The sequence below is a fragment of the Ictalurus furcatus genome, chromosome 17, assembly GCF_023375685.1.
Source record: "Ictalurus furcatus strain D&B chromosome 17, Billie_1.0, whole genome shotgun sequence".
NCBI lineage: Eukaryota > Metazoa > Chordata > Actinopteri > Siluriformes > Ictaluridae > Ictalurus > Ictalurus furcatus.
In genome coordinates, this window is record NC_071271.1 from 22,755,661 (window position 1) to 22,775,958 (window position 20,298).

A 20,298-nucleotide genomic window follows, 5' to 3' on the forward strand; every position below is an offset into this window, starting at 1 on the left:
CTGTGTAGGATAAGAGGGATGGAAAATGGATGGATGGATGGATGACTTGCTATTTTTTAAGCAGCTGATAATAAACTTTCAGTGTTGCATGGGAATAGTAAGAGCAGGACACAGTGCTTAACACGAGAGAGAGAGAGAGAGAGAGAGAGAGAGAGAGAGATCATTTATCTAAAAACTGGTTTAAACAGTATAATGATCTTTTCCTGTCTCAGATCATGGGAACAGTCTTTGGTTTATAAGTAAAAGGTCTACTCTCATCACGTGGCCACTTCCTGACTCATCAAAGCAGCTTCATGACCTTGCAAAGAGGATCAAGCACAAACTGTGGTATTCATTATACTCTGTTTAGTATTTACAGTTTTTTCACAGCTCTAACAGTCATACTGTGTGTTAGAGGAGAAAAAAAAATATTCAGTGATCTCAAACATTAGAGATAACAATCAGGTTACCCCCCCCCCAAAAAAAAGTAAGAGTTTCTTTTCTCACTCACCATTTACCAGCACCGTTCAACATCATGTTAATGACATGTTAATGATGAATGTTTTGAGAAGAGCTGTACGGATGAAGAGGTGAGAGAGCTGGACAAATTTAAGGACTAACGCGCCTCCGCATCGCTCTCTTTAGGTAGAGATGAATCGAGGGCTGAATCCCAGTGCACCGCTATCAGTAAGGTACTCGAACGGCATTGTGGGTAACGTAGGAAATATTTAAGCAAAGTGGTTTATGTCGATGAGAGACGTTTAAACCAAAAAAAAAAAGAAGTCAAGTCACAATTTCATTACAAAGATCACATACAGATCATTCCTTTAACATTAGTTATTTCCAGGTGACTAAAGTCACAAGATGGGTGTAGTGTTTGAATTTAACCTGTTAATCGTTAGATTTTGTACAAATATAGGCGACACTATTCACTTACACAGTGTCCCGAGACCAGATTCATGAAAATCTTCTTAAGAAAGTTAAAGGTAAATTCTAAGAAGTTCATAAGGCTGTTCCACGTAAAACCGCATGGAAAAAAAAACAAAACACCACATTCTTAAAGGCCACAACTGCAAGTGCAATTAGAAGTTCTCAAATAGTTTCTTAAGACTAAAATGACAGCAGTGTAATAGCTACAGCAAATTCAATACTGCCAAACTTTAAACATATCAAGTAAAAAAAAAAAAGTAGCAATCACCTCCCGATCATTTCTTATCGAATATAACGGGGCGCGAGACGTGTTCATTTAACGACGTTAACTGACACTAACCATCATAGGAGAATTTACTTGCTGGAAAGTGGAAACAAGTCGGCTAATCAGCCATGGAAGAGAAAAAAAGAAAGAAAAACTTCAGTAGGCGTGAGCTGAAGAAGAAGAAGAAGACCCCTGGTATAACAGAAAATAAAATATACTCTTACTTTTGCTGGAGGTCATGGAGGCTCTGCTCAGCCCTCTGTAAGCCTTCCAGGTCTTTCATCATCTTCTTCATGTGATCTTTGGAGTAGCGGTTCTGGATGTAAGCAAACCAGCAGCCACCCATACCGATAACAATCGACACCACCAGCATGAAGTCCTTTAAGTGGTTGTGGCTGTTCACTGAACAGAAGAGAAGAAAAAACAGACGGAGAAAATGAAGTATGGAATAAAACATGACCGGGCATGCTGCTGTAGGTTACGTCCATCACACTGAAGCGGATTATTCTCATTTATCAGCACGTTTTATTCCTCTTTTACCACAGCAATCTGCCAATTTTATTTACTTCTATTTATTAAGACACAAATTTTTCCAGTTATAGTTACCTTTAGTGTTGTGGAACTTCCACAAAACATTAGTTCCTGTCCTTACTTACGTTACAGCACCTATAAACAGTCATTCTCTCACCAGAACCTCTTTTTTCTCTCTTGAAGTTAACAGAACAAAAAAAAAAAAGCCTATCATCTTACAGAGAAGCCACAAAGAGTAAACCCCTCGGTCCTGAAGAGATCCCACACTGAAATACTTCAAATGTACAACCTGACTATTAAATGCTGATTTATACTTCCTCAGAAATGAACGCAGAAGGTCTATTTGGTGAAATGCCAACATAAATAGTGGAGGCAGTATAGCACAACGTGACACGGTGTCCCCGACCTGACTAAACAAATGAACATCGTGTCTCAATATACTGCGTAACTGTGTACTAGTCGAGATCATTATTAAGTACTAGCACTAATGGTTTTCCTATTACAGTTAGTTAGTGTTTGAACTTTAAAAAACTTCTTAAACCTACTGAAAGGTCCGTTATGAGTACCAGTTTTCAGGATTTTCTAGATTAGTAAATATTTTTGAATTTACAGTGAGAGGTTTTTGATACGAGAGACGGATCATGACGACAATCATGACAACGGCAGAAACGGAGGTCATCGGTGTATTTAACAATGGCTGGGCTTGAAAGCGCTAAACACTACAGTTAGAAAACTCGGAAAACAGACAGACCGAGACGTTTCGGCTCCGACGTGCCGTCTAGTGGATGCTGATTTTAATCTGCCGGATTTACATAAGATATGCAAGCGAGTACGCGAACAACGGCGCTCGCGTAGCAGCTGTAGGCACGCATGTTCGCGTGGGGGAAATGAAGTGTATTTGCATATCTTCTTATAGAAAACTTCACCACATCCATTAGTTTGTTGGTGCGCTGCATCCGGCATACAAGTCCATCAGAATTAGCTGTTACTATAGAAACTATAACATACAACCCGAACAAGCGCATTAATATGAAATTTGCATTGTTTACTGCAAATTGGTGTCACAAAAGTGCATCACTTGTGGTGTAAACAAAAGACGAGTAGGCATTTCTATAACTGCGTTGTACAGATTTCTACAGTGGTAACAAAAGGCATAGACTCTGCAGGTGTTCCTCAGGTGTACATGCTGCCAAACAGCACAATCTATCTGTGCAGAGAAGGAAGAAAGACAAAGAAACACGCCCACGTGTCAAATTCCTACCATTCATTTGCGTGCGCTAACTATGCTCAAGGCGGAAAAAAAACAAACACATTTTTCCTTGACAGATTTTCCCCAGAAAGAAAACCCTTCACGATCTGATCCGATTTACATACAGTATATATTTATATTGAATGATATAACGATTCTTCGTGCATTACAGTGTTTATTTTTATTTAAGAAACGTGAAATGACTGTAGATTAGTTCGTTTAAAAAAAAAATAAATAATGATCATAATAAAAGTATGCTATGCTATACACACACACACACACACACACACACAATATGTGATGTATAACACTGTAGTACAACATTACTGGCCAATTAATATTCAAATACATTGAAGGGCTAAATCTTACATAATTAAAATTCAAATGCAATTTAAAAAAAACAAAAAAAAACAACAAAAAAAAAACAACCAATTGTTTATATAAGGGAACAAGACACAGCTGATTATGTTCCTATAACGGTACATCCAGAAGTATTTTTTTATTCCTCTTATACTACAGTAATCTTAATGTTTACATTACAAATCCAGCACATATGCTTATTTTATCCATTTATAGTTACGTGTTATTTTATTTTAAGAAGCGATGCTTTTTTTCCCCCCCCGTCACGTCGCATTCAGTGGCGTGGTGGTTTTGACTTTCCTGTCACTACCAGCTGGAATTCCCGCTTTCAACTGCACCCTGCCAAAGGGCCGAGCAAGTGAAATGTGTCACATATTCAGTCTAGTGGCTGCGTGGACGATATCCGCTGACGTGCACAAATAAAATGCAGAGCACAGAGCGAGCGAGCCTGGCTGGCTGTTAATGGTGAATTTAATCATGCAGTGATCAGCAGGGTGCAGGTATGACTGAGAAACGCTGCTGTCACACACAGACTGCACCAGGAAGCTCACCAGGTTCACCACAGCTGGGCCTATTCACCCAACACACGCACACACACACACATACAATAGGACACGCCACATGCACATGCCTGTTGCTTTTTATGTCGCCACTCTCCTTTTTTTTTTTTTTTTTTTTTTACTTCTATTCTCTTTTTTAAACACCAAAGTCTCAGACCTGCTGTGATTCATTCATGCAAAAGCAGGAAACTAATCATTTTCACAAGCATGGAGTACTGGGGTGCGGCTACAGGTTTACTCCAAAGGTTCCATCCAAGTACAAGCCTGATGGTCCAACAATAGCAAAATAAAAAAATCCCAAGATGGACTGATTACACGGTTGAAAAACTGTATTAAAAAAAAACAAAAAAAATAAACAAAAACACGACACATTTGGTTAAATATATACTTGTCCAATTTTAGCTAAAGTCCTATTCAGATTGGATTAGATTATCAGGAGGAAATCTGTAATAATATTTTTTTGTTTACACATATGTAACACTGCATCTGGACAACAATAAAATGACCACAGGAACACTGAGTCTCTAGCAGGTTGTTGCAGATTTTCTACTAACCTGGATGTTTGCATCACATGGTCATATGATCTCACGCCATTCACAACATAACATCCGGGTGTTTGGAGAGTTGATGATATTGAACATACGTGAATATAAAGTAACGCTTTACCCATGTAGCTGCTGTTATAACAGCTCCTTTAATCAGCCGTCAGTTCAGTCGTATCTGTACAGCACTTTTAACACTTGACATTGTCCCAAATCAGCTTTACAGAAATGTATAAATTCAGGATATATATTTTTAAATGTGTGAATTTATCCCTAACGAGCGAGCCAGAGGCGACTGTGGCAAGGAAAAAACTCCTCATCTGGGTGAGGCCGGATATTAAGCGAGTGCGATTATAAACAAGTAAATCCCTTCTAGAACCGTGTAGTACATGGTCAATTATATAATAATCATAGTGTAATTGTGTAAGCAGGAAATTCATTCCAGTTTTCACATGAAATCTGTTCTGTTGAAAGCCCTAAGAGACAATGCATTGTTATTTTGTTCTCGTGACCTCCACTTAACAAAAAGCTGTTTCCTCATGACGTAATTTTATCACGAGAAACTCTCGCGCCTTATAAATGGGACTGGGGCTGCGTGCACGTTGGGATCTTCGCCATGACAAATGGAATAACCGGTCGCTGTGGAGACGGACTTTATTTCCCTCTGCGTTAAGAGAGAGCGATGTCCCTTTCTCAAGTATAGGACAAACTTATATAATGTGGAAGTCGTCGATCGCTGACAGACAGAGCAACAATGTATTCCGTTAATACTGGCACCCTCGGTAAATATGAATAAAGAAGGCTGTGAACAATTGACTTCTTTGTTGAACTTTTTGATATTTTGTTCCAAAAAGACTCACAAAAATACTCATGGATATCAAACAAGTGCAGACACAACACAGGTTTATCAAAAACAATATACATCTTTGTTAAATATAGGTGTGCAACAATTACTGGCAATATGTTAGAGCTACCGCCCTTTGCCAAGACGACAGCTCTTCTCCAGAGTCTTCTCCTTTAAGCCCTGATGAGGTTGGAGAATACATGGAGAGGGATCCGAGACCGTTCCTCCATACAGAATCTCTCCAGATCCTTCAAATCTTGAGGTTCACGCTGGGGGACTCTCCTCTTCAGTTCACCCCACAGGTTCTCTATGGGTTTTAATTCAGGGCGCTGGTATAACCATGGCAACCATGTGTTGAACTGATGCTTGTGTTGGATCATTGTTCTGCTGGAGTTAAATTGTGGAGATCCTTTGCAAAAATGCATAAAATTGAGCAGGTCTGGTAATATAATGTAATCGGAATGAGCATCACTGGATATCGTAGGAGTATAATATCGTGTAAAGATGATAATATCCTTATATCGCACAAGCCTCAGCACTCAGACCTGGTGCTATATTCTGTAGACAGTACAGGACACATGAATTGAGATCATATATCATATCAGGCTTAACAAAGCTATCATGGCCTCTGGTAAAAGAAATGCAAATAAAACTACCACGCAAATAATAACTTGCAGGAGAGAGCAGCACAGAAACGTACTGATCCCGCATCGTAGCACGGCATTCTCAAACCCGAGGCGTGACTGCAGAACAGAAAGCGAGAGTGAATCGCTTATCTGTTTCAGAGCGCCAGAGAGCTGTGCTTAGCATACAGAACAATTCTCTCTACAGCGCAGCGTCGCACACACGGGCAAGCTGGAACAGGAAGCTGGAGAGATACTCCAAGGCGAGACTCTTCGAGGCGAGGTTATATATCGTTTTAGACAAACAGAAAGCGGGAGTGGCTTTCAGACAGAAATCAGACAGACAATCCATTACAGTTCAGCGCCGCAAAATAGTGGCTCGACGTCCAAAATTGAGCAAACAGTGAGCTTTGTTTCCTTAAGATGTAAATGAAAGCGATCCCTGATGAGATGTATGCAAATATGGTAGAAAGATGTGTTCACAGTTAGGCTGTTTTGCATGGCCAGTACGTCAGTGAATTCATGCAAACCTTAACACAGAAGGGAAAACTAACCCTAGTCTAATCTCATTTATGCAGAATGTGCAGCCCCCCCAGCCCAAAATTCCTGTTCTTCTCTGTTTCCACCAGCACGGACAAAGGAAACCAGAACCGCCAAGTGTCAAAACCACGGTAGGCATTTTCAAAGGCGGAAGTTAATTTTTAGCTTCCTGCATGACTCATCATAGCCGCTCTGTGTCAGCATGGAGATATTTAGTATTGGGTTTAAAACGAAAAGAAAAATGAAGTGATGAGTCTTACTCATTGGTGCTCCAAACAGAACAGTGTCCAAGGCCTTCAGCTGAAGTTTCTGAGTGTGACTGCGGTCCAGGATCTTCAGCACGGTCACCATGAGAGTCGAGTTCTTCACAGCCAGACTGAGGAAAACAATCAAACAAATAAATAAATAAATAAAACACATGAGTGCAACAATATATTAAAAAGATGGAGTTACGACCCTATTGAAAATAACGTATAAGGAAAAGACTGCGGGAACGTTTAGCAAAACAAAAACGAGAGACGTTTACAAGCTTTAAAGTTGCCATGAAATCAAAATTGAAGTTTTGTGGCTTTTAGTATGAACGTGTCAGCCACAAGGGTCTCTATAAGCCAGTGCGCTCCAAAACAATAGCAACATTCGCTTTTAGAAGATGCATATGCATTCAAAATGTACAGTTGCTCTCTACAGATCAACAATTTTGATGACATCATTCTGCACTACAGCCTCTCATCTGTCCAATCAAATGCTCTCTAGAATCTGAAGTGTCCCGCCCCCCAACGTTATAAAAATCCATGGTACTGACAGTCAAGTACGGCTGTGAGGTAACCGAAATGCATTTGGCTATTTAAAAAAGGGGGAGGAGCTACTCGATATGTCCCGTCCTGACCTCCAGCTTCAGTGGAAATGACATCAACACGTCGAATAACGCTGCGTGTGTCAAGGCACTTCACGGGGACTTTAACAAAACACGAACACCGCGAACACTCGTTATTTAGAATAAACCAAATGAGCCAATTAACCAACACCTCTTCAACGTTCACACTATGATGAGTAAATGTACACCACCCTTACTGTCATTTATTTCTGGATAATTTATTTGGATTTGTTTAAAGTTGTAGACTGAATAAAGAGTTAATGCAGGTGAATAAAATTAGTTAAATTCATCAACATCAATTAATCCACGTGTTAACATATAGTGCTGTGTGTGTGTGTATCTCTCATATTAAATTGTTTCAGAAATTAAAATCTAAGATAAAACAAAGGCAACCTGAGTAAACACAACGTACAGTTTTTTTTAAAAGATAATGTTATTTATTGAAGCAAAAAAAAAAAAAAGTCATCCAATACCAACTGGGCTTGTGTGAAAATGTATTTGCCCCCCGTAGTTACTAATTCCCCAAATCTATGAAAGTGCATCCATAATGGGGTTCAGCTGGACTAGACACAACCAGGCCTGATTACTGCAAACCCTGTTCAATCACATCAACACTTCAATAGAACTTTTTCAACAGCATGAAGTCGGTTAAAAGGTCTTACCCAGTAACACACTATGCCAAAGTTGAAAGAAATTCCAGAAATGATGAGGAAGAAGGTGAGTGAAATACATCAGTCTGGGAAGGGTTACAAAGCTATTTCAAAGGCTCTGGGACTCCAACGGACCACAGTGAGAGCCGTCATCTATAAAAGGAAAAACTCAGCACAGAAGTGAACCTTCCCGGAAGTGGCCGACCTTCTAAAATTCCTCCAAGAGCACAGCAACGACTAATCCAGGAAGTCACAAAAGAGCCAAGGACAACATCAAAGGACCTATAGGCCTCTCTTGCATCAATAAAGGTCACTGTTCATGACTCCACTATCAGAAAGACACTGGGCAAAAATGGCATCCATGGAAGAGCGGTGAGGTGAAAACCACTGCTAACCCAGAAGAACATTAAGGCTCATCTGAATTTTGCCAAAACACACCTTGATGATCCTCAAAACCTTTTGGGAGAATGTTCTGTGGATTGAGGAGTCGAAAGTGAAACTGTTTGGAAGACAGGGCTCCTGTTACTTCTGGCGTAAACCAAACACCAAATTCCACAAAAAAGAACATCATACCTACAGTCAAGCATGGTGGAGGTAGTGTGATGACGTGGGGATGCTTTGCCTAGGAGTAATCCTAGTCCTAGAAGTAAGTGAAAGACTGATCTCCAGTTATCAGAAGCGTTTGGTTGCAGTTATTGCTGCTAAAGGTGGCACAACCAGATTTTAAGTTTAAGGGGGCAATTAGTATTTCACATTGCTGATAGGTGCTTGATAACTTTTTGCGCTTCAGTAAAAATAAATAAATAAAAAACTGTAGCGTGTGTTTACTCAGGTCGCCTTTGTTTTATGTTGTATTTCGTTTGAAGATCTAATACTCTATATAGCATGATGCACAAAAAAAACAGAAGAAATTAGGACGGGGCAAATACTTTTTCAAAGCATTGTACTTTATTAACATTACGCATAGTTTATCAGTCCCTCTAGAATTTAACGTTTTTGCGATCGCAGAAATGAACGCAAAAGCAAGCAAACTCCGCAATATTCGGGGGAGCTTGCAATTTTTTCAAAATGAACGCAGATTTCCCGCAGATTTGGGCGGCGCCGTGTCACGTGATGTCATCACAACGCGCATTCAGCCAAAGCCCTCTTCGTTTCACGTGTGTCAAACATGAATACAGCTGAAAGGTCTCATTTGCCAACAAACATCATTGCGAAAGAGCGGGCAAAACTATCTCGTGTGATTGCAGTTTCGCCAATTCCAGTAGTTTTCCGCAAAATAATTTAATTAAAAAGAGCACAAAAAAACCCTGCAAATTTTGAAAAAAGCTACAGCAAAATCAAACATTTTTGGCTGCAACAATCCCCAATAAAAATACTCTGCGAAATCCCGTACGGACTGATTTATTAATGCAGAAGTTCATGGGTTGTTAATTGTAACTAGCTTCAGTTCAAGTTAAGTGTTTCCTCATCAATTTTATGCAAATGAGCCATGATGCTCTCCTCCCCCACACCTGCATTTCGGTGACGTTGTAGTTCGGCGTTACGGCTCACGAGTGTTTGAGAGCTTGAGGGTGTAGAAGCAAGAATTTGAGACTTCGTGGCATTTCTGGATGTTGACGGTTGTGTTCAGGGAGGTGCTTTTCAAAAACGTCTCGCCATTCAGCGTTATTAACAATCGTTAGAAATAACTAGTGCTGATGAGCAACGAAAACATTCGATGGCGATTCCGTCATTTCGTGATGCAACCGCTGTTTGGAAATCTGTAGCGTAAAACCTGACGACACTGGGTGTTATTTTTGTTAATCATGCGCTACGTGAACAACTTCACCAGCCTCGTGAACACGTCCGTGTCTTGTAGGTAGATTTGCGACGTTTAATTGTGTTTGATGAACAGTAGCGTGCCGCTACCGTACGTTAGCAACGAGACGCGTGGGTTAAACGTGGGATGTCCTACCGAGGCATGGATGTGCCGTTGAAGTTCATTTTGCGGAAAGCCTCCACGTACTGCTGCAGCTCCACGTAGGTGTCCAGCCATTTCACCACCTCGTCCACTGTCCAGTTATAGACTGGGGAGTAAACAAAAACAAGGTTACTATAGCAACAATAGCAACACAGCGTCACATCAACAGGAGTGCGGTGCAAGGAAATTGCTGTTTGAGTCACTGATGGAGTCGGTTCACCCGAACAAAAACAAAAAAAGAAAGAAAAATAATTAACATTTTAACATTCTAATGGATATAATATGAAGTGTAGTGATCATCGTGACAACTGAAATAATTAATGCAAGAATAAAACCATCAAAAGTCTACTGGGAATGCTTCAGTGCATCAGTGCTTCAAGGGGTGATGTGACATCAGTGGGTCAAAAAACAAAAAAAGTCGTGTGTGTTGGTGAGCTCATTCTGATCCGTTTTGCGCCTTCTAGGCGCTTCTGTTCAGAGGAGCTGCATTGCGGGGTAAATGAGACGAGAGAGGAGGAGAAACAAAGCCTTGGAGCTTCAGCACCAGGATGAAAAGTACCACTGCAGTAGAACTTATCAGTCCTTCAATGAGCTGTTGAAGGCTGGATCGTGTCACCGCTTCCCTCGGAGTACTTCGCTTTGCTCTCTTTATCTCCCAAATAAACACCTGATAAACACATGCTGGGAGCTACTGCGACTCTCCTACGCGGTCAGACGGAGAATTATTAACAACCCTACGGGGACGTGAGCAAAAATAAACAACGTGCAACCAACTATCAATCTCAAGATTAAAACTATACAGCATGTTTCAAATATTTTTGTAAAAAAAAAACAAAAAAACAAAACAAAACAAAACAAAACAATAAATATTAATAAGCAGCCTGGGATACTGTATATCTTTACTGTTTTTATCAAATAAAAATATTTCAGATAGGTAATGCAGGTTTTTAGAGGTAGAGTGCTTATGTAATAGGCTTACGTTTATTCTGATTACGCTTTACGTGTAGGAGTATGCTAGTACGAGTTAGCTCGCAAAAATACATAAAAAGAGAATGAAAACTGAAGATGAATCAATCGATATGTGAATACTGGAGGATTTGTGCAGGTGTTATGAACACTCCGATATTAACGGACACTGTCTGGAAGCCCCGCCCCCTTCCCCGGGTTTTCTCATGCTCTCGACTTGCGACTTCTTTTTCACTTTCGTTCAAGTAAACAGAAAATGTTTTGATATTTGTAAACGTGAAATAAAATCTCAGACTACGTTCGACTTATATACACTTGTCTGACGTTTGCTTTCACGTCGGTAAACTACATTTGTTAGGGATGCTACAGAAAACTATGATCATTCTTTTTGTTTTTTTAAATAGTTAATAAATAAATTAAATAGATTTACGACGACATGCCGAATTTAACACTTAAACAATGTTGATAATGATATTAATTACAAAGTATATAAATACACTGTTCTAAATACGCTGTTCTGTGTCTGAGAACATGTTGGCCATGTGAACATTAAACAACCAAACTGTCTAATTTATATATAAACATTAAAGAATTATATTAAAAATGTATTGTTATGGGGTTTTTTTTCCCCCCAGAAAAGTTCCCACTAAGTTTGGAAAGCAATTCCTGATGCACAGCTGGTAATATTACACATCCTCGACACCCCTAAAAAACTTACCTTGGTGGAAATGCTCACTTTCTGGTCTTTTTTGGATGATTAAATCGTTTATTGATTTTTTTTTAAAAAAAAAAAAAAAAAAAAGTAAATCATGAGCAGGGGGGAAAAAAAGAAGAAGAAGAAAAAAATCAATATCGCACAAGCCTAAGATGCATTGCAGTAGAGACAGCTTAAGTAGGATAGTATAGTTTTTTATAGATAGTGTAGCTGTAGAAAAGCTTTAAAGATGTATTAAAGCTGAGCAACACGACCAATAAAAAAATAATAATAAATAAAATCATATCACGATACTCCAACACATCTGGACTGTAGCATTTGTATAAAAATACAAATATTTGAAAAGATGATGTTTTCACAGAAAAGATGATGTTTAATGATCGTTATTTACTGTCTAGAAAATTAATTAGCACTGAAAAGGAGGGAATTTTCTCTTTTATTCAAAAATCTTTTACATTTCACAATTTTAAAAATTCAGTAGAAAATTTTAACATCAAATCGGCTGCTTCCTAGCCGTTTGTAATTATTACAAAAATAAATCGAACAAAAAATATATATTTTTCACGATACATATTGTGCCGTCGTGTTGCCCAGCCCTAGGCAGTACAGTGTTTATTGGTAGTGTAGCTACTAGAGGTAGTGTAGTGTACGTTTTCTAGAAAGTACAGGCAGTATAGCTCAGGTAGTATAGCACAGCTTTTATGGGGTAGTATAAGAGAGGTAGTAGGGATTCATCGATACCAATACTAGTACCGATTACAAAATACTACACCGATTACTAGCGACAAAAACAAAAACATACTTACAGCTGTATAAATCCCCCTCTTCTCCCCTGCAACCATAGTCCATCCAGGATACCCAGTGTAGCTAGCTAATGCGCTTGATTTAAAATCAACTTAACGTTATAATGAACGAGTCTAGTAGCCTAATTGTATGAACACACACGTGTGCGCTTTTCATGGCCGCCATTTAAAACGGAAACAAACACAGCTAAATAAATTGTTCTGTGAATCTCAGGTTGATGAAAACAAAGAATTTGTTTCTTGCTTCAGGAAAGTTAAGTTACTTCAATAGTTCCAAGTTTTAAATATTTTTTTCCCCCCCACAAAACAGTTATCCAAATTAAACAAAAGATTCACTCTTATTATTAAAAGTACGGAAGCAAACGCCTACATCACCAGGTGAATAATTAGCACTGTGTATATACACACACACTGCAGCTTTTGGCCAACACAAATAGTACAACGTATGAGTTCATGGTGAAATACGCAAAATTATGCAATTACATGGTAACCATATATAGTGAAAGTAAAACAGGACAATGGATACCAAAATAAAAAGGCGAGCACTCGTGACTCAGCAGATCAGCAGTAAAAATTCTCCCAGTAAAATTATGAACATTTCGGCTACGAGGATCTTTACTGTAAACTTTGGACCATGAACAATCACAGAAGAACTGGAATTAGCCTGTAATTACTGTAATATCGTCGTTCAAAGGATCCAGCTACTTTCTTCATTCAGGCTACTGCCGACATATTTCTGACCCTGAACTTAACTCCGCCTCCAGCCAGAAGAGAACTGCTCAGTTACAAACCGCTGCTTTAAATTCTGATTCAAAGAAACAACTGTTCTTATTCGAGACATCACATTCAGCTCCATTCGATCGTCTTGCTAACAAATTTATATCTTGGGTCTTAATTTTAGATTTTACAACCCACTTTACTTCTCTAGATATCTTCTACCCATATTTGTGTAACCTTTTACTCTTGCTAATCGTGCATTTGGGCTGGGAACGCAACACAACTATATAAAAACGTCACAATCACAAGCCATTAAATTGCAACAAAACTGATTAAATGTCGAGGAAAGTAGTAAACTCATTTTGTAAAAATTCAACAGACTTAGACTAGGGAAGGGAGAAAGAAAAAGAGCGAGAGAGAGCGAGAAAGAAAAAGCACGAGAGAGAGAGAGAGAAAGAAAGAAGGGAAGGGAGAGAGAAAGAAAGAAAGAAAGAAAGAAGGAAAGTGAGAAAGAAAGAAGAGAGAAAAAGAGAAAGAAAAAGAAAGGAAGAGATAAAGAAAGAAAGAGAGAAAGGAGAGAAGGGAGGGAGAGAGAAAAAGAAAGAAAGAAGGAAAGGAAAGAAAAAAGAAAGAAATGTTAATAAAATAGAAAATATAAAAAAGAACTTGGATAAATCAATTATTTATTATTATTATTATTATTGTTATTATTAAAATCAAATAAAAACATAACTGATGTGAAAAATGGAAGTTAAATAAAAAATTAATTAAAAGAAAAAAGTATCTGAAAATGAAGTAAATAATGAAATGAAGTAAATACTGAAGTGATGTAAGGAAAATGAATAATAAAACAAAAAATAAAAGAAAAAAATTAAATAAAAGGAAGTCAATAAAGACATGAACTGAAATTTTAAAAATTAAATGAAAGATATTACAGGAAATTAAAAAATAAATGTCAAAAAAAGACAAAAAAAGAAATATTAAAATGAACAGAAAATGAACTAGAATGAAATGAAGAAGTGAAAAGACATGTATACCTCTTGAGCTCTTCCATGCGTTCCACAGGTCCTCCACACTGATGAACTGGTCGTCACCATGAAAACTGTTGTGCTTGGCTTTGGGATCATGGTAGTTCAGGTCCTCTCTCAAGAACTGTGGGATGAGAACCGAAATCTTAGAAGATCCAAACGGACAACTTTCTGAAAATCATCTACAGTTCATAATGAACGTATGCAAGCTAAACCACGGTAGAGATGATTCATGCCATGTGCAAAAAGGTCTCCCAAAGTCATGGACCGTCCTGGTGCTATCATATACACCGAAACCCAAAACTTCAGGGTAAAAAGTGTGTAAAAAACCAAAACATAAGAAGCCCTTCCGCCATTTTGAACACTTGTTTTTCATCTTTTCATGTTGATGATGTGACACGAGGAGACAGATAACCGGTTAGACAAAGACAAAAATGTTAGCAAAGGTAAAATTCTACAAAGGCAAAATGTCATGATGGGTCATGACATAACACAAATGAAAAATTTACTATGACAAATATTTAACATATGAAACCATGTAGCCAGGCGCTTTAAAGGTCTTTTATTAAGCACTAACAGACTGTTTCTTCAGAAATAAACAAACACTCTTATAACACTATTGTACACGTTTTGCTGTACATGAAAGCCATTTTTTAAAATTCTCCAATGCATTCAGCATTCTGTTACTCCGGTAGTGTAAACTGTATTTTCCATGACTGCCACAGTCTTTTTTGTGTCTTTGTTTTGGGATTTTTACCCTCATTTTCTTCCCAATTTGGTCTTTGCCAGCTCCCACTCACTAGCTAACATTAGGGTGAACGCCTATCGAGTCCCACGATGGTTGCATCATCAGCACATTTGAAGATGATGCTGGACCTGTGCTTAGCCGAGCAGTCAAAGGTGGACAGGGAGTACAAGAGGGGGCTGAGCACACATCCCTGTGGGGCACCAGTGTTGAGTGCGAGTGTGGAGGATGTGTGGAGGATGTTTGGCTGCCAACCCTGACCACCTGGGCTCTGCCCGTCAGGAAGACCACATGTGCGAGCTGATCCGTGTTAGTGCCCATTAATCATGATGAATGAGTGTCCAAAAGCCCAGACTCTAATTGGCTGCTCAGCTGAGTGATTTGGTGCGGGAGAAGAAAAGCAAGCCAACATCACACTTACAAGAAGATCCACATCTCAGTTTCTGGTTGTCAACTTGTGCTTTGCTCATTAGTTCTAACCTTCTGCTCTTCCGCCGAAGCTAGCAGTATTTCTGCAACGACACTGCCAAGCACACTATTGAAATTCTGAGACGATGTTTTAAACAGGTTCACGTGTCACATGTTGGCCATCGCACTGTTGTCTTTGTGGTGTGTGAGGCAACAGGAGTAGATCCTCAGTCAGCCTTTGACAAACATTTGTTTTAGACTAAGTAGAGATATGCTGCTAAGTAAGGGTGGGCGAGACGACAGAGATATCCACACGATACATCACATGCCTCAAGATATATAATTTATCTCACAAACTGTCAGCAAAAACAGAACTGTTGCATGAAAACTGCAAAAATGAAGAACTATTAAACAGAGTTTGACCATACTTTTATTTAATGCCAATAAAAACTACACTGTAATGCTGAAAAAGAGAAAAATATACAACACTGGTTTAAAAAAAAAAAAAAAAAAAAAAAAAAAAAGAGCAATATTTTTAATTCAGGCACAAATCAGATCCCCATGGATCAGGATTGGGCCAATATCAGCAAAAAACAAACAAATATTTTTTATATATATAACTTTTTAATTGTATATCAGAAGAAGAAAAAAAAAAAGAGAAAATCTCGATCCAATCCTATAACAAGTATAAAATATTTTTGTTGGAACTGTAAATGTTTAGATAGAAAGAGACAAAGTGTTTGTTAGGAGTCATTTTTATTATATTTATACTTTAGTATATTTATTATATTTGCAATGCAAGAGCTTTACATTAAATATTTCAAATCTTTCAAGTTTTCAAAGAAAAATTATTGCACGGTTATTGACCAAAACACAGATCGACAGATTAAAATGGTAAAAGTTAGGATCTGTGACACAAAGTTTGATGATATGAAAGCATCGTGCCTACAAAAACTCAATTCTATCTCGGAAAAGGAGGCACAACGTAAATATTCTGTTAAAAAACATTACAATTTCAAAGATTATATTGAGAAAAAAAAAAAACCCATAAAATCAGCTCCCTGCGTTCAGTTCTGTTTAGTTTGTAATTATTTAAAGAACATTAAAGTCATAAAACAGTATCATGATACTGACAATATCTCTGAAGTGTATCATCGTGATATAATTTATTACAATATTGATACATAATCATAGCCCTACTCTTGAGCGTAAAGAAAAGAAGAATTGAAAAATATTGCCCCGACACTCCTTTAAGACCTAGTGTTAAAAACACCTTAACAGTAACGCTTCGGAGGACAGAAAATGACGAGTGTGCATTAGTGTGTGAAGAAAATCAGCTGTTTTTACAACAACAAACTGCTAAAAAAGCAAAAAATACAGTTCTTGGTGAGGATTTACGCAGCTTTAGAGCTCAACATCCACACTGAAACTCAGTAAGAACAGTTTACTGTAAAAAGTGCAACAACTTTCAAATATTTATATGTAAAATAAGTCTTAGCGAGCAGGGGGATATAGAAGATCCTTCAAATCCTGCAGATTTAACTGGATAATAAACTAAAAGATCACAGATTTTGACTTCAATTTATTCAGTTAATCTTACCAATACTGCCGGCAGACATAATTCACATATTTTTAAAAGTTATTTTTAATGGAGCATTAAAAAACACAAGCTAGTGTAATAAATAACAAGCCTTTGCCTAGATCTGATTACATCCTTCTATCACCTTTCCAAAAACTCAAAACTCTTTCCAAATTAGCCCAGGTCTACTTATATTATTTAAAACAGCATTATAAATCCAAATTTTTAGTGGAATAGTGCTAAAATGATCGGTCCGAGGAATCGTTCGAGTGGTTCAACGCGCGTAAAGTTGAGAAAATCTCAACGCTTGCTGCTGGCGAACTGAAAACGCGGCTTTGTGTTGCACGCGTAGAAAATTTAGCGCGTCGGAGCTACGTGGCCATCCATATTAAATCTATATCCGTATAAAAACTGTCATGTGTAGCGTCTCATAAATAAACAATGCAAAGCAAAAGCATATCTCAGAACAGTCCTGTGCACAGATGGGAAAAAGTTGGCTGAAGTAAGACGACACTCCCCCACAACATATTGCTCGTATGATAAGAAGCCAGGAGAGGCACTGGTCTTTCACTACCGTTCAGATCAGGTGGATCAACACAGCCAAAGTAAACCTGCTGGGGGATTCTGAGGGCGTTTTGGATTTCCCAAAACAGCACAGGTATTGGGGGGGGTGTTTTCGACTACAAGGTTTCCAGCAGCTATTTTTAGACCAGCCGGTGTCCTTGAGGTACTAATCTAAACTGACCTCAACTGCAATTAATCTAAATTAAAACATACACTTCATAGTAATGTCTTGATACTGAACCTAATTTATCGAGCTGGAAAAGAACGGATTTGTTCATAAAAGCATTTACTGAAGGAATTTGGTATTCATGAAAACCCATGGGAAAGAGGGGAAAAAAATAAACATAAAAAAAACCCATTCGTAACCTACTCGTGCTCCTGAGTGTGTAAATTTACACGCAAGAAGACTAAATAATGTAAACTAATGCTTGATCGACTTTTAAGTATACACTGTACTGTTAAGTATACGTTGCTTATTTTTATTGCATTTACAGCATTTAGCAGAAGTCCAGAGAAGTACTTTAGAGTCTCGATCAAAACCACATCATGCTAGTTCACTAGGTCAGGGACTAAGAGTAATCTTGAGAACGTTTTGTAAAAACCGTTAGCATTAATTAAAGAAAATGCTAGATAAAGAAAGAGAGCCAACGCAAACTCATAAATTAAGACAAAATCAAACTAATCATTCAATTATGACAAAAGAAATGATCTCCAGGTTCCCCGTGACCCTGAAAAGGTGTAAGCGATAGAAGATGGATGGATGAAATGGTGTCATGTAAACGGAGAGCCATAAACAGATTTAGTGTTCGTGTATTATTAGATATTATATTAGTACATTTTTTATTGGTCAAGAAGTGAGTCAAAATAACCTCCACTTCAGCCTTTACCCTGATCGTTCATTTGCTGCTCCCAGCTGTCTGTGCACTTGACCTTTTATGGAGTTTTGTGAGCGTCACTGAATGTAAATGAACTGTATCAGGAAAGCACTTAGCGCTTTACGGGTGATCGACGTATTTACGTGAATACGAAGAAAACCGGCTTCCCGAAACTTTCGTAAATTTGGCAGAAATGTTAAGACAATTATTTCTCGTCAGATCTTTTTAAGACGGGGGGTGGGGGCTGGGAGAAATTTCGTCGTTTACAAAAACACAAGCAGGTAGAAAAATTGGATTGTGAAATATAAACATTAGCGCACGCGCACACACATCCTTAATTTAACGTGTTACCCTGGAATAACAGCTTAAAACAATTTTCATCCTTTGAGATCTTTTTGTGGTTCGTACATCCTTGTATGAAGACTCAGAAGCGATACAAGTTCCCGACATGTCCGTTATGTAAGATCGCCTGCGAGCTTATCGTGTAATTACATTTGATTCACGAGGCAGAAGCGATCTCTGTATACATCTCAGAGATGAGACTGTCTTCATGATGTAAGCCAAAAAATTCCAGGCATACTACATACACCCAATAGTAATGCTAGCTGACTGCTCTGTTCTTATTATAAACTAGTATGGTAGTGGTTGTGGCCACACACAGTTTATTTGTAGGTCACACGACCATAACGTGTATGTAGACGGTATCCATTCTAGGAACTCAGTAACTTTCCAGACATGACGCAGATCAGTAGTTCATCATGTGGTTATTTAACCTATCAATGTTGATGAATAGATCACTTCAGAATGAGCAAATTATGCTACGTTAATGAGAATGTTGTAAATGTGCATGATGATATAAGCATAAAGGTTGATTAAAAAAAAATTATTATCATTTTTTTTTTTTTAAAGTGTCACATTTTGAATATTTATAGAAAAAGTGTCACTGACCTACTGTCATTATTTATTATTATATTGCACTGGAGTTGAAACTCAATCTTGTCCTCGGCAGGAGATGATTGAAAAGAGTGAACGCTTCCTGGAATGTCCTTATACTTATGTAAACGCACAAAAAAAAAAAATAAAATCTTTTCCAACAGGATATAACTGGATCTTTACCAACACCTAGCAACCTGACTTGGTTACAATCGGACCGTCAAAAATTTTTATTTAGTCGTTGGATTGATGTTAGCTAAAACATTATCCACTTATAATTATGGATTAGCGCTCAAAGATGAAGTGCTGTTCGCCTAAACGAACACTTTCCAATCGTGTAACTCTAGAACTTTAGGACTTAGTGTCCTGTCAGTGGCTAAATGATGCTAAAAGCGGTGACCTAACATACGCCGCTCATGTCGCTTACGATTTTGTGCCTTGTGGGTACGTTCAAGACGTAAAGTTTTAAGATGACGTCATCGAGGACATCGTGATGGTACTGAAAGACAGCTAGCTAGCTAAAGGTGTCCATTATAGGCAACACGTCAATAAGAACGTGACCTAGAAATCCAGCAATAGCTAGCTAGTTTCCTGATGTAAATATTAGGCGAGCTAGGTAGATCTGTTAATGCAATATACGTTAGGAATATTAGCTAACTAGCAAGCTAAGCCTGTTAAATAGTTAGTTCACGGATATGACGGTTAGCTATTTAGCTGAGTGCTGCCAAGATCGAGCTCCTCAGAAGAGTTATCCGTCCTGACTCACGGACTAGAAAAGGTGTCCGATTCAACAGTATGCTGTAAAAACGAACATGTTTATGAACACTTATCCGATTCTGACACACAACAGCACAGCGCGACATTTTAGAAAACAAACTCTGGCCTGCGTTACCTCGAGTTATTTCGACAGCTGTTTTTATACTAGGTTAAAGAAGCCAAATTGAAACTGAAATTGAAAACGTTGTGGTTTGGGGTTGCTTCACTGCCTCAAGGACTGGACAGCTTGCATTCATTGATTCAACTATGAATTCTGCATCATATCAAAAGAGTGCGTGAAG

At 38.3% G+C, this 20,298-nt stretch overlaps 1 protein-coding gene across 2 annotated transcripts in view; it reads right to left on the reverse strand.

Moving 5' to 3' along the window:
- The window catches only part of stim1a (stromal interaction molecule 1a), a 57,813-nt gene that overhangs the window by 22,938 nt on the left and 14,577 nt on the right, over positions 1 to 20,298 (reverse strand). For both annotated transcript variants that reach the window (XM_053646460.1, XM_053646461.1), the window contains exons 4-7: positions 14,146 to 14,260; positions 9,902 to 10,013; positions 6,684 to 6,799; positions 1,399 to 1,576 (exon numbers count right to left, since the gene is read on the reverse strand). In XM_053646460.1, coding sequence (XP_053502435.1) covers positions 1,399 to 1,576; positions 6,684 to 6,799; positions 9,902 to 10,013; positions 14,146 to 14,260 — 521 coding nt within the window. The remainder of the gene's footprint in view (positions 1 to 1,398; positions 1,577 to 6,683; positions 6,800 to 9,901; positions 10,014 to 14,145; positions 14,261 to 20,298) is intronic.